General features: G+C 48.0%; 1 protein-coding gene across 1 annotated transcript; it reads left to right on the top strand.

The window, feature by feature from the left end:
• Positions 1 to 1,102: 1,102 nt before the first annotated feature.
• On the top strand, positions 1,103 to 5,368 carry FASLG (Fas ligand). Its single transcript, XM_082226689.1, has 4 exons — positions 1,103 to 1,420; positions 1,828 to 1,873; positions 3,137 to 3,190; positions 4,067 to 5,368. Exons 1-4 carry the CDS (start codon positions 1,112 to 1,114, stop codon positions 4,459 to 4,461), a joined length of 804 nt encoding a protein of 267 aa, XP_082082815.1. The 5' UTR covers positions 1,103 to 1,111; the 3' UTR covers positions 4,462 to 5,368.
• The last annotated feature ends 7,994 nt before the right edge of the window (positions 5,369 to 13,362 follow it).

Raw genomic sequence — 13,362 nt, 5'->3', positions numbered from 1 at the left:
GGAGACGCGAACACCCATCCAGGGGATTCCTGGAACTTGTGCTGGCTGTGTGGAGGCTGCCCCAGGTGGGAGTCCATGATGCTTGTGTCTAAGAGGCCGTGCTTTCTGTATATGGTGGTGTTTTGTGTCATGGAAGTGTTCTGCTATAAATGTGGATGGTCGTCACACTCTGCATTGCGCTGCCATGATCGTTTACCGTGTTATTTCCACTTTACAGTGGTATTGTTTTTCTGACATCTTTGTTGCTAGGAGTGCAGAGGATCCCCACAAGAGTGTGCTGGCGTTACACTAAGATAAGCAGCTGTCAATGTCTGCAACAGCAAATGATATCTCTGCCCATGTATTAGGCACTTCAGCAAAAAATTCAAAAGCATTTAGGCTCTCACTAGAGCAAATAAGAAAACAGCTGGATAGGACAAAAGTTGTTGCCTCTCCCATGAATCATCATGCAATGCAAAAGTCAGGGGGGTGTTCCCTTATCAACTTCTGGGAGACATCAAAGAGACGAGAAAGGCCTAGATGTGGTTTGGTTTGTAGTAAGAGTGAGTAGAAGCAAACAAATCGCAAGAGGAAGCTCATTTCATATTTGCACTTTGGAGGGCAGAAGTAAATAAAGAGGAGGAGAACCCAGAAGGAGCAAAGAGGATGGGAAGGATTGCAGTCTGGGCTTCCAAAATAAATAAATCAGGCTGCCAGGAAAGCAGCCAGGACTAGGCTAGGAGGAGAATGCAGGCAGCAGAAGTCTGAAGAAACATTCAAGTTTTAAGGTAGGAAACCGAAAACAAAGGTCTACCAAGAACAAAAAATGAATAGAAAGCAAAACTGTATTTTGCTTTTTGCTCAAAAGGTCCATGTTTACAGTGTTTGTCTCTGAATGCATATCATGTTTGGGTACATTTTGCATGAGAAGTGCCTCTGCTCCCTGCTCTGCTCTGTGCAGGCAGCGTCAGGTATCTTGCATCTAAGCAGTGGGTGGAAGCTCTCTGAGGTTTTCTGGTGTCAGCCCAAGAGGCTTTTCAGCGGTGGGCGCAGGTGACGTCTGGGGACACAGCACAGGAAGAGAGCCCTTCTCTGACACAGCATCTGAGCAAGTGAGGAGGACTCCAGAGAGATGGCTCTCCCGGCCTTGCAGCAGAGCCAGCACTGCATTTATCCCCAGGTCTTCTGGACAAGCAGCAGTGGAGTTTCCAGCTCTGAGTGTGCCCCTTCAGGACTGTGTCCCATCAGGTTTGCGCCCCACCAGGACATTCGCCCTGCTCTGCCTGTGCCAGAGACCAAAAGGAAAAAGCAGAAGAAAAAAGATGGCACACGCCTGTGTTTCCTGGTGGTTTCTCTGCTGACCCTTCTGGCCCTCACTGGGGTTGGGCTTGCAATGTTTCAGATCTTCCATCTGCAGCAGGAACTAGATGCTCTGAGAGAGGTAAATGGAGGCACAGAAATACCAGAGGAGACCTGCGAGTGGCACACACCACTTGGGGGAAGGGCACCCAGGGTCCCTGGATTGGCAGCTCCTGAAGATGGGGTCTCCACTGAAAGGGGCACAGGGTGATTTTTATTCCCAAGTGTGAACGTCTGCCAGTGTGGTGTAGTGGTTAAGAGCGGTAGTCTCGTAATCTGGGGAACCGGGTTTGTGTCTCCGCTCCTCCACCTGCAGCTGCTGGATGACCTTGGGCCAGTCACACTTCTTTGAAGTCTCTCAGCCCCACTCACCTCACAGAGTGTTTGTTGTGGGGGAGGAAGGGAAAGGAGATTGTTAGCCGCTTTGAGACTCCTGAAGGGGAGTGAAAGGCGGGATATCAAATACAAACTCTTCTTTTACCTCCACAGCTTTCCTGCTCTGGGCAGGTGCCTCAATCTCCTCAGATGCTCAAAGGTGAGAAGTCCTTGCCCAGGGATGGCTGGGGGGGGGGGGAGAGCAGAGCCAAATGGGTGGTTGTGCCTGGGCTGCCCTGCCTGCATTTGCAGTTCTTCTAAAGTTTCTTTCATCTGGAATCACAATTGCCTATTTCTAGAGCTTATTGTTCTTGCCACTGACTTAAAGAAACTTGGGCCACTTTGGATATCTTGGCTCATTACCTGAATAGTGAAATGTTGAATGAAATGGCTGCATTGAAGTCCCAGTCCATGCTAGTTGCAGGTGGACTTCTCTCTTTCTGTTATTTCTGTATCCCCAGAGCTTTTGCTGCTTTGGGGATTTCTGGACAGGTCTGTTTCATCTGCATCAGGCAGATGATACAGAGAGTGATTATAGCACACTTGAGCGCCATTTCTCTTACTGTCTGGCATATAATATTTTGATACAGAACGGTTTGTTGCTGTTCACAAGCTTTTAAACAGAAATGTATTGATTTCAAAATGGTTTCATCAGAAAAATATGTGGTCTGCTGGTGGTGCTGGGGGCCATCGGCCTGTGTTTGAAGTCCAGCTCTTGGGTGGGAGGGGGAGAGCATTCAGCTCTAGGGAGATGGGGACTTCTTCTTCCAACCAGCTAAGATCTGCAGGTGGGTGCATTTAAAGGCACTGCAAGAAAGCCCTCGGGGATCCACAGTGGATTTGGAGATGTGCCATTGTCCCAAACCAATCTGAAAACCAGAGAGCTGAGATCAATGGAAAATGTTGCTTCTGTGCTGACGCTGCATGTAAGGATCTCAGGGTATTTGCTGGGAAACAAATTAGTCCTGGGTTGGGGGAGCAGCCAGAAGGTAGAATAAGATATTTGAAAAGCGGTCTGAGATGTCTCATGGGAGGGGACTCAGGAATAAGTTCAGTCATAGGTGGCTGTGTGGGAAACAGCATCCAATCCATAAACTGGTCTGCTGAGGGAAATGAAATGTTAAGGCGCTCATACCTCACCTCAAGGGCTGCCCCCCCCAAAGCACAGTTGCCTCTGAAAGAGGCAGGTTTAGCACTTGCGAATCCCATTGATTTCAGTGCCAAAGGCCTGGGGGGTAAAGCCTACTATGGCACACAGTGGCATAATTCTCATTGAAATGGATGTGACCAAAATGTGCTTAACTTTGGCTGGATCACACCTCTCAATTTCTTCAGAGCTGACCTCATTGCTTCCCCTTTCCATTTCTTCTCTCTGTTGGAAAGGTATAATGCGTTACTTGCCTTATTCTCTATTGCAATGTAGGATTTCTGAATGGAACAGCGGAAAAGGAAGTCAAGAGGAGAGCACACTTGACAGGTGGGCAGCAAAACGCATAGCAAATAATCCTGCAAACAGCGAGGGCAAAAAAGAGCTGTAGCTGAGGAAACTAATGAACTGGCTGAATTGTACTTGGGAAACTGGTTTTCATAACCAAATCAGATACTTTGCTGTCTCTCAAAACTAATGGGAACAGGTCAAGGAAAGTGCCTGACTTAACCCTCTCTGCCCCTTCTCCCCCTGAATTTTTCTCCCATCTTGGACTGGGCAAAATGTCTGGAAAAGGGACTACAGGGGCAGAAGTGGAAGACTGGGAGATGCTTAAGCATTCCTCTTTGCACCAAATCAGACATTTCTCTCCCACTGCTTTTGAGATGTTTGGAAGAGATAAGATTCTCTGGCTCTGGCCTGATGTCCTCATCCAGATGAGAGCACTCGGCCCTCAAGCTACATATCCTGTACTCTTAAGAGCTGCACAGAAGGACAAGTTTTACCAAGCATGACATGGGTCATTCTTTAACTGGGGTGGGTAGTTGCAATCTTCCATTTGCTGCTCTCCTGCTGCCATCGCCTGTTTGTAGCATTGGAAGAGAGCCGGCCCGGCCATGAGGCAGGTGGCAGAAGCAGAAGAGGCAACACCCTGCCTGCCCCATTGCTTCCGGTGTGTGGCGTTGCCTTGAGCAGAGAAGATGAGCAGCAATGGTTCCAGGTTCTCAGTCAGCAGTGAGAACAACTGACGTCCACACTGCAAAGAGCAAACCAGCAAATGGTATGGAGTAGCATCCTTCAGTGCTCTTCAGATTAGACATAAAGGTCATTTTGCTGTGTTCAAAAATATTAGGAAACCTTGCAATATAGTGGGGTCTGAGAAACTGCTTGTTGTCTTATTTTCACCATGACATTCCATGTTTCTAGGCAAAGCAAACCAACGATCGCTCCCACTGGAATGGGAGAGTACCTATGGACATGCCTTCATTTCTGGTGTTCAGTATGAAAACAGGGGTTTGGTGATCGATGAAGCTGGCCTCTACTTTGTGTACTCCAAAGTGTTCTTCCGGGGTGGGGCCTGCACCTCCCAACCTCTTGATCATGTGGTTTTCAAAAGAAACCCATCTTATCCTGATATCCAGGTGCTGATGGAGGACCGAAAGATGAGCTACTGTGTGGCCAGGCACATGTGGGGCAGAAGCAGCTATTTGGGTGCTTTGTTCAACCTTTCCAGGCAGGACAGTCTGTATGTGAGTGTCTCAGAAGTCGCACTGGTGAATCCTGAGGAGTCAAAAACCTTCTTTGGCTTATATATGCTTTAGGTGTGGGTGGAAGATTAGCATTCATCATACAGGCTATGTGAAAATTCTGAGCAACATGAAAATGATCTGGGACAGCTGATGGACTGCAAACGTCGCTTCTCTAGAAAGCCCATCAGACTCCATGACTTCACTTTTTACACTGAGAAGTTCAAAAAAGGCCTGAAGTGGATCTCCACAGATTTAAACTGAGGGTCGACTTTTCCTGCTGGATTCCTTCAGAGACAAACAGCCTTGAACCACACATGACTTGCCAAAGAGTGCCAGGAAATCCTCCATTTGGGGAAAAGCAGGGATTTTGCGGCATAAAAACTTGTCCCTATTGACCAAATGTAACAGCCAAATTTGGATCCATATTTGAAGAGTTGTTCTTTGGTTGTGTGGCAGCTGAGGTGTGAAGGGAGCAGAAATGTTTTCTGTTAGTTCCTAGTGTGTGACCGCCTAGCTGCTAGTCTGGTTCCATCCAGCGTTTATGTCCTGTGCTGCAGCTTCCCAGTGAAGGCCTTTGGGTTGCTGTCATTAATCAGTCACACTTTTAAACCTCCCCCAGTGCCAGAAATGTAAGCTACTCTTTTTCAGCCTACCTCTTTGGCTCTAGAGGTAGCCAATGCTCAACGAAGAAACAAAACCCACTTTCCCACTTCTCTCTGTGCTCGGAGGCTGGCGAAGAGGCAGCTCCCTGAGCCCCACAAAGCACTGTGGGTCACTGGCACCATCCTCAGCATCCCTGATTCCCAGCACCGCCTGAGCAGTTCCGACAGTCTTGTGAATGTGATGTAAGATGAAGCACTTTCAGATGAGCGTGGTCATGAAACTTCAAATGAAACTAATTCCTATGCATTTTCCTCAACTCTGTGGGAAAATTTAGAATGATTTTTGTTTGGAGAGAAATTAAAGAAGTTAAAATATTCTGGCAGGTGAATACTCTCAATGTTTTGGGATCTCTTCAGTCTGGAGGGGGGCATTATTCACAACCCAGAAAGTAACATGGAGATGAATATGTGGGGAACTTGGGGTAGTTTGAGACTATCACTGTTTTTGGCTGGGATTCAGTCACATGCTGGCAAATTCAGGTTGCACAGCTATAGTTGATTAGGAGCTCTTGCACAACAACCCTGCTTCCTCAAAATATTTTAAATTATGGTGCACATTAAGCAGAGTGACAAGCAAATGTAGTGGAATGTGTGGAATAACAATTGTTTTGATGCAATGTCATCTAGCCTCCCCACAAACAAATTGGACTGAATGCTCATTTAATAGCCAACTGTGTCTATTCTGAGCTGGGAAAGGGAGGGGAAGGCTGTGCCTCTGCAAGGCCTGGCTCATGAATGGAAAACTGTGGACACCACCCAGGCGAGGGCCGAGGGCTTCACTGTGCAGGAACTAGCCTTTTGCTTGCTTCTGGGAATTGCATTTCTTTGAACAACAGCAGAGAGATGCCAGTTTGTGACCTCAGTCTGCAAGAATCGGCTCACTCTGGTTTAGTTTCTCAGTAAGCTTGGTTTCTCAGGAAATGGGGCCTTTGGTCAGGAGACCTTTCCTTCTGTCGCAGAACTTTCCGTCTGCTAAAAAGTGCACCACAATGCTGTACATACAGTGGTATCTTGGGTTACAGATGCTTCAGGTTACATACGCTACAGGTTACAGACTCCGCTAACTCAGAAATATTACCTCGGGTTAAGAACTTTGCTTCAGGATGAGAACAGAAATCATGCAGCAGCGGCATGGCGGCAGCAGGAGGCCCCATTAGCTAAAGTGGTGCTTTGGGTTAAGAACAGTTTTGGGTTAAGAGCGCACCTCCGGAACGAATTAAGTTCTTAACCCGAGGTACCACTGTATTTGCATCTCATCGTCTGGTCTAGGTGGATTGGAAGCATTAATAAGAAAGAAATGCCCACTTGAAAGCCCTGGCTGAGACTTACTTATTCTAGAGCTGGTTTGAAGGAAATCTGATGGTTGGACTATAGCCTTGGACCTGGAGACTAAATGTTTCTCTTCTAAATTTGTTAAAGTACAAACCATTACAAGTAGTATCTTTTGATGTGGCAAAAGACATGATGTAACCTTAGTGTCAATGAGGATCTGACTTGAAAGGGCTAATTTTAGTCAAAAGAGTAGTTCCGAATGCTGAGAGAGAGAGAGAGAGAGAGAGAACACACCACCACCACTTTGCAGCCCCTTCAAGCATCTGGGGAAGCAAAGCTGGCGGCAGACTGAGATGCACCATTTCAGTCTGCTGTGTGGGCTTCACATTTTTAACACACGTCTACAAAGGACTCCCTCCCTCCAAGGGAAAGGGAAAGGCTGACCTCTGTGCCTGATGTGCTAGACTTCTCTTCTGCTTTGACTTGCACTAGGAAAGAGTTGCTGGGGGGGGGGGGGGAGAGCCTGCAACTTTCCCCTGTGGCCTGAAGCGGCATCACATCACCTCATTCTGTTAGCCATGCCAAATAGCCCTTGAACATTTCACCTGTGGCTGCAGTCTGGGGTGAATATATTTTTGCCCCCACACAAAAAGAAAAATATCTGAGTGGAGCCAGATGTCAGGGGTTGCAGGTGCTTTCCCAAGGTTTGGTTTCCTGGAAATAAGGGACAGCGGAGACTGTGGTGTCTTTAGGATATACAATTTACTTATACATATCCACAACCTGGGCCTATGATGGAGGGGCTCACAGCATTAACACCCCAGAAGGCTTTCCCCATAGCCACAGCCTTGGATTCAGGCAGAAATCAAGCCTGTCTCTCCCTCTTAGGCTTCAGCCTGCAGCCTGCTTCTAGCTCTCGCACACAACTCTGGCGTTTTGTCCTTCTAACTACAAGCTAGTTGGGGGGCAGGGCACCTATTTGATCTCTGGCACAGAGCCACTTCCTTTGTTAGCTTAATGACATATAGTTAGAGGGTCAATACCAAGAAGCTGGCCTGGCTATTCCAGCAATTGAATCCTTGCTGGATCCAGGGATTAGAAGGGACTCCGGCACACCCCAAACTCACAACAATATCTTTATAGCATATGGGATGCTTTTCCAGGAAGCACATCTGCCTCCCCAAAAAGAAAACAAGGCATTGCCACAGCATCCCTTGCCTATCATTTCAGAGAGTTGGGTCTGGAGCCCTTTATTAGAGGATGGGAGATCACATTTAGCTAGCACACTGGTCTCTTATACAAACGCAGGCAGCCGACAAGACTTTGAGGAGCCACCTTGTGACTGACTCTACAGCTCTAGACTGACAAGGAGGAAGATCTGAGATGAGATGCAACCAAGGCAAGGATTCCCACCCTCTCATGCCCAAGTCCCACCCTAATGTTGCAAGCAGGTGGGAAGCCATCTGCCCCATGTTTTGTGCAGGAACTCTTCGCCCCAGAAAAGAAAGGGTTAAACACACACACACACACACACACACACACACACACACACTGCAGTTTGCACTTCCGGAAACTGCCTCACACCCTAAGTAGGCAAGTCTAAGCCAGAGGGAGCTTTGTGGCCTGCATGACACACTTCACACCTCTCGATAGGAAACTCTGCCACATCAAATAGATCCTGTTACGCTCCTCTGTGGGGGAAAGAGCCCCTGCTTTCATACTTGCGGGCAAAAGAAGTCAGAAACAGAGTTACATCCTTCATGTGCTATTTATCAAGCCCCTTGCATCTCTCTTTTGGCACCAGAGAAGGAATTTCCCAGTTGCTGGAAGGTTCTGCAAACCTACCCCCAAAGTGGGGAGACTGTGGCTCACCCCACGGAGGAGCCTCGAAGGGCAGAGCCTCTCCAGAGCTGGAGGGCTGCACCCTGCACTCATCTCACAAGCTGCCCAGGAAGTGGCATTTGTGATACTATCCTACACGTCAGTTAAAAACGAGAGAGTACTGCTATGGCTCTTATAGCAGGATGTCTGTAAAGTAACCCAATAAATTATTGATATCCATGCCGCAACAGAGCCCTGATCACTGCAATACAAGAAGGTTGGGTAATGAAAGGAAATGTCAAGGGGTTTCATAAGATGTGCACTCTTGTTCAAGATGGCTGCCAGGACGGTGGCTACAGTCCAGGGATTATGTCTCCTCTGTTCTGCCCATGTCACGACTCAGGTCCCCTCCCCTATCTCACTGTATAATAACTTTATTTCGTTGGAGCCCAGTAAAAGCAATTGCCTTTTTTAAAAAAAGTGAATTCCCGTGCCCTTCCGCATGCAGAACAGGCTGAACTGGAGGGTTCCCTTGGGGCGGGTGTGCCTTAGAGAGAGGCGATGCTGAGCTCTTTGCAGCAAGCTCTGCCTGGGTGGTGCGCATCCTGCCTGCTCCTCCTCCATGTCCCCTGGAGGGGCTGCTCTTTCCTAAGCAGGATTTGAAGTTGAACAGGCTTGCTGTCAAACAGGATGGTTCCTTCAGCCAAAGGAAAATGGAGGTTTCCTGCCGTATTCTGGCAGGTGTTTGGGGATATTGATGTCAGTAGTTGCTGCCATGGTGTGGGCCTGTTCTTGTTTGCCTTTTCGCTTCAGCACTGCTCTGCTGCCAGTCCCTGCAGCTTAACACTCAGCTTGATCCACTCAGGCTGCTGTGATTTGAATGGGGGACCCCTCCCCACTTTGTCTGCAACACCCTCCTGCTCACTGCCTGCCAGCATCTGCTTCAGATTTACATCAACAGCAAACCCAACCTGAATTGCCAGGTTTCAGCAGACATGGCTCTTGCTAAGTTGTCCCAGGCCCAGCTGCTCCCAGCTCCAGCCGGCTTTGCTCCATGGAAGCGAGTCGTGCTTCAGCCGCTGTACAGCATAAAATGAAAAGTCAGGACGCAAGCTGGGAAGTGGGCTGCCATGGGCTGGTCGGTTTGCTCTGGGCTTCCAGGTAGGGACTTAATACGGCAAACGGGTCACTGGGATTTTGAAAGCCACATTGGAAACAGCTTTGCATACTTACTGGATTTTCCCCAGAAAGGGAAAACCTGGATTACATGGAAATGAGGGGTAAAGCCTGGCATTTTGATTCCAAGAGGCAGGGGCGCCATCTAGGGGGGCCAGGGGGCTGAGGACCCCCAAATTTTCAAGGAGGGTCCAGGCCCCCTCAATATTCCGCAGCTGCAATGGGCGGAACCCGTCGCGTGTGCCAAGACGTCACCTGGACCTGCAGAAACAAAAAGCCTGATCCTTGTTTTTACACGTTAAGCCATGCTTCACTCAAACACACAGACAGCCTCTGCAATTCTCTCTCTCTCTCTCTCTCTTTCTTTCTTTCTTTCCTTTCTTTCAAGCTCCATTTTTCTCTTATTGGAAGTAAACCCTCGCTGGCGCAAGGAAGGGCCAGCTGTGGTTCTCCAGAGGTTTCTGGACTCTCCTCAGCCGCAGCAAAAGTTTTCCAGTGATGGAAAATCTGTAAACTCTGAAGCGCCACAAGTTCCCCATCCCTGAGCTGGAGAATGGGGAGTGAAGAGGATGCCTGTCTTCGAGGCCTCTTGATAATGGTGTGTGTGTGTGTGTGTGTGTGTGTGTGTGTGTGTGTGTGTGAATTTACCCCCTCCCTGCTTTCCTACTTGAGAAATGCATGAGGGGTTGCAGCAACACAGCCGGCCTGTGCCCTGGCCTCCGGCCCCATGTGGTCGGTCTTTTATGGGCATTAAAAAAGGTGCCTTACATTCAGCTGAGAAAAGTCACAGGAACCCAGACAAACAGGTTTCTAAAAGGCTTGGAAGACGGAGCAAGCTTGTTTTCTCCTGCTCCAGAGGGTAGGACTCGAGGCAATGGCTTCAAAGTACGAGAAAGGAGATTCCGACTAAACATTTGGAAACACTTACTGACAGTAAGAGCTGTTCAGCAGTGGAACAGTTTCCCTTGGGAGGTTGTGGACTCTCCTTCACTGGAAGTTTTTAAGCAGAGGTTGGGTGACCATCTGCCATGGATGCTTATTTGAGATTCCCGCATTGCAGGGGGTTGGACTAGATGACCCTTGGGGGTCCCTTCCAACTCTATGATTCTAAGATTCTATGGCAAGAGGTTCTACAAGAGAGAGACAATCTGTTATCAAGATGGTGGTATAAGCGGCCATTATGTTGTTCAGAATGTAGGTAGGTTCATGCGCATGGTTGAATCACTCTCTTAATTGGGCTCCTGTGACTTGGTCCTTTTCTTACTTCTAAGAGAAGAGAGAGAGAGAGAGAGAGAGAGAGAGAGAGAGAGAGAGAGAGAGAGAGACTGCCTCTGTTTGTTTGCCTAATACAGAGTCCAACCATTGCTCCCTCTGGCTCAGTACTGCCTTCCCTGAGTGGCTCTCTGGGGGTTCATAAAGGACTCCCCCCCCCCCCGGCCTAGTTGGAGATGTCAAGGATTGTACCTGGGAGCTTCTGCCTGCAGCTACACCTCTTTCCCCCAAAGACGGAGGCCTCAATTCTGCCATGCCTTGGTGAGGCTCCGTCCTGCTAGACTGACTGGTGCTCTATGCAGGGAACTTGCAGCAAGAGCACCTTGCAGCTACCTTCTCTCTTGCTTTTTCTGGTTCCTTCCTTGGCCAAAAGGGTTGCATAGAATCATAGAATCATAGAATCATAGAGTTGGAAGAGACCACAAGGGCCATCGAGTCCAACCCCCTGCCAAGCAGGAAACACCATCAGAGCACTCCTGACATATGGTTGTCAAGCCTCTGCTTAAAGACCTCCAAAGTAGGAGACTCCACCACACTCCTTGGCAGCAAATTCCACTGTCGAACAGCTCTTACTGTCAGGAAGTTCTTCCTAATGTTTAGGTGGAATCTTCTTTCTTGTAGTTTGGATCCATTGCTCCGTGTCCGCTTCTCTGGAGCAGCAGAGTTTGAATGAGTCTTCCCACCACAGACCTGATTCCAGGCTAACTTGGAATTCTTCTCTGTGCCCTAGAAACCTCACAGCCTACTGCCAGGAAAAAGTCCCAGGAGTTCCAGTGTGCAGCCACTGGATGGCAGCAGTGACACATTTTTGACACTGGGCAAACATGGCACATTTTTTCACCCTGGGAAAATTTCATACAAATTTCAATAGGAAAGGGACTGTTAACTAACTTTTCAAAGAAAATGACCCACAGTTTGTTTTTTTGCAGTCAGCAGTGTGCAAAGGCCACAAATGCATGTGAAAGATCCGTTCCCAGCTCCTTCTCTCCCTGTTTGTGCGTCTCTAGGTGGGGGGTGCAAAACAAGACCTGGCCTTTTCTTAGAGCCGGAATGCGGGAAACTGTGGCTCTCAAGTCTTCTCATCCTTCACCATTGACTAGGCTTTCTGAGGCTGATGGGAGTTGGAGTCCAACAACATCTGGAGTCCATGGGCCCCCACCTGTCCTGGAGAGTCTGCTTTCTCTCTGCCTCTGTCTCTTTCTCTCTTGTGAAATGTCTCCAGCCACCTAATGTGCCTTTCTCCACAATCATAAAGATAATTAGCGGTTTATCACAGTAAGAGTGCCACAAAAGAAGGCACTTGGTTTTGAACAATTGGCCACCAAATCTTGGCTCAAAGATATCTCTGCATCTGCAGGAGCCACCCATTTTCTTTGCATCTAGAAGAAATCCAGTGCTGCTCTCAAAGAAGCACAGCAGGGAAAATCCTGCCCAAATGAACCAGGTTAGCATTTCTGAGCAGATGGAACTTACTATTCTGCTTTTAAAATTGGGGTGTGTGTTTTGTTGTTCTTGGGTTTTGTATGTCTTTTGGTGTGTGTTTTCTTGTATCTTTATGCTGTGGACCACCCTGAGAGAGACACATTTAATAAATAAATAATTATTTTAATTCAAATCATTATGAGATAGGAGTGTTGCCTGCTAGGGATGCAGGTACCCCACTATATTATGATACAATGAAGCAGCTTTGGAAAACTTCTCAGAAGGCCAGGCAGTAAGGCTGCGGGTCATTTGGAAACAGGCAGGTGCTGTCATGACTATCGCTGGCATACATCTCTGCAAAAACAAAAAGATGGTGTCCCTTGTGTTGTGACTTTCAGTAATCCAGAAATCTCAGGAGAGTGCCTCTGAGCGACAGAATGGGGAGAGGAATGCTGTTTTCATTTTAATGTTCCCTGATAGGCACCTTTTGCAGTCGAGGGGCATTGCTGCTGACGAAGCATCTTTGTGAATGTGAGCCAGTAGGACCTTATGCAAGTTGCAGAGGCTCCAAGGAAACTTGCCCCATCCCCCCCCCCTTTGATGACAGATGTGCATCCTGATGTCAGTGCTGAAGATGGAGCAACACCCCCCAGCATCTCAGCTGCAGTGAGGCTTCCTGGACCTGGGCAAGAGCAGCACTTCGTATTGCCACAGCACACCAACATGCATGTGGGGGCTATCAGGTTCTACCTTCCTGTTATGATGCTTGGATGTGGTGGTGGGATGGGTGAGGAACTTGAATCCCAGCCAGATGGAGGCATGTTGGGTACATGCTCCCCACATCCAACAGTTTGGCCAACTGTCCACCCAGGTTTGCATTGGGGGGGGGGGGGCTTCCAGATCCAGCTTTGTCTCTGGTGGAATGACATTACAGCTACAAGTCCTCAAGGGAGTTGTGAATAAGCCCTTCAAGGACAACCTCCAAATGCAGTTCCCTGATTGACTTTTGCTCAGAAAATATGTCCTCTCACCAAGCCAAAAAATTAAGAAGCTGCTGGACCTGCTGTAAGTTGTTTTCAATGGAAAGAGAAAGAATATAATCTGAATCTGTTGCCAGTGACTTCAGAAAATGCTGCCTTCCCATTGCAATGGGTGGTAATGAAGATGACATATTGTGGTAAGATCAGGAAGAAGAGAACAACAATGAAAGTGACAAAGATGAAGAACGCCGTGATGACTAAACTGGCTAAAGCATCTTTCTTTGAACTGAAAGAAATGGAGGGGGAGCAGTGATTATTAAAATGAATAAAACATCTCTTTGGGAGTTGAAAAACTCTCACAAGTATGT

This window comes from Podarcis vaucheri, assembly GCF_965113315.1.
Source record: "Podarcis vaucheri genome assembly, chromosome: 6".
Lineage (NCBI taxonomy): Eukaryota > Metazoa > Chordata > Lepidosauria > Squamata > Lacertidae > Podarcis > Podarcis vaucheri.
Note: the sequence above shows the minus strand (reverse complement) of the source record. Positions and strands in the feature narration are given on the sequence as shown.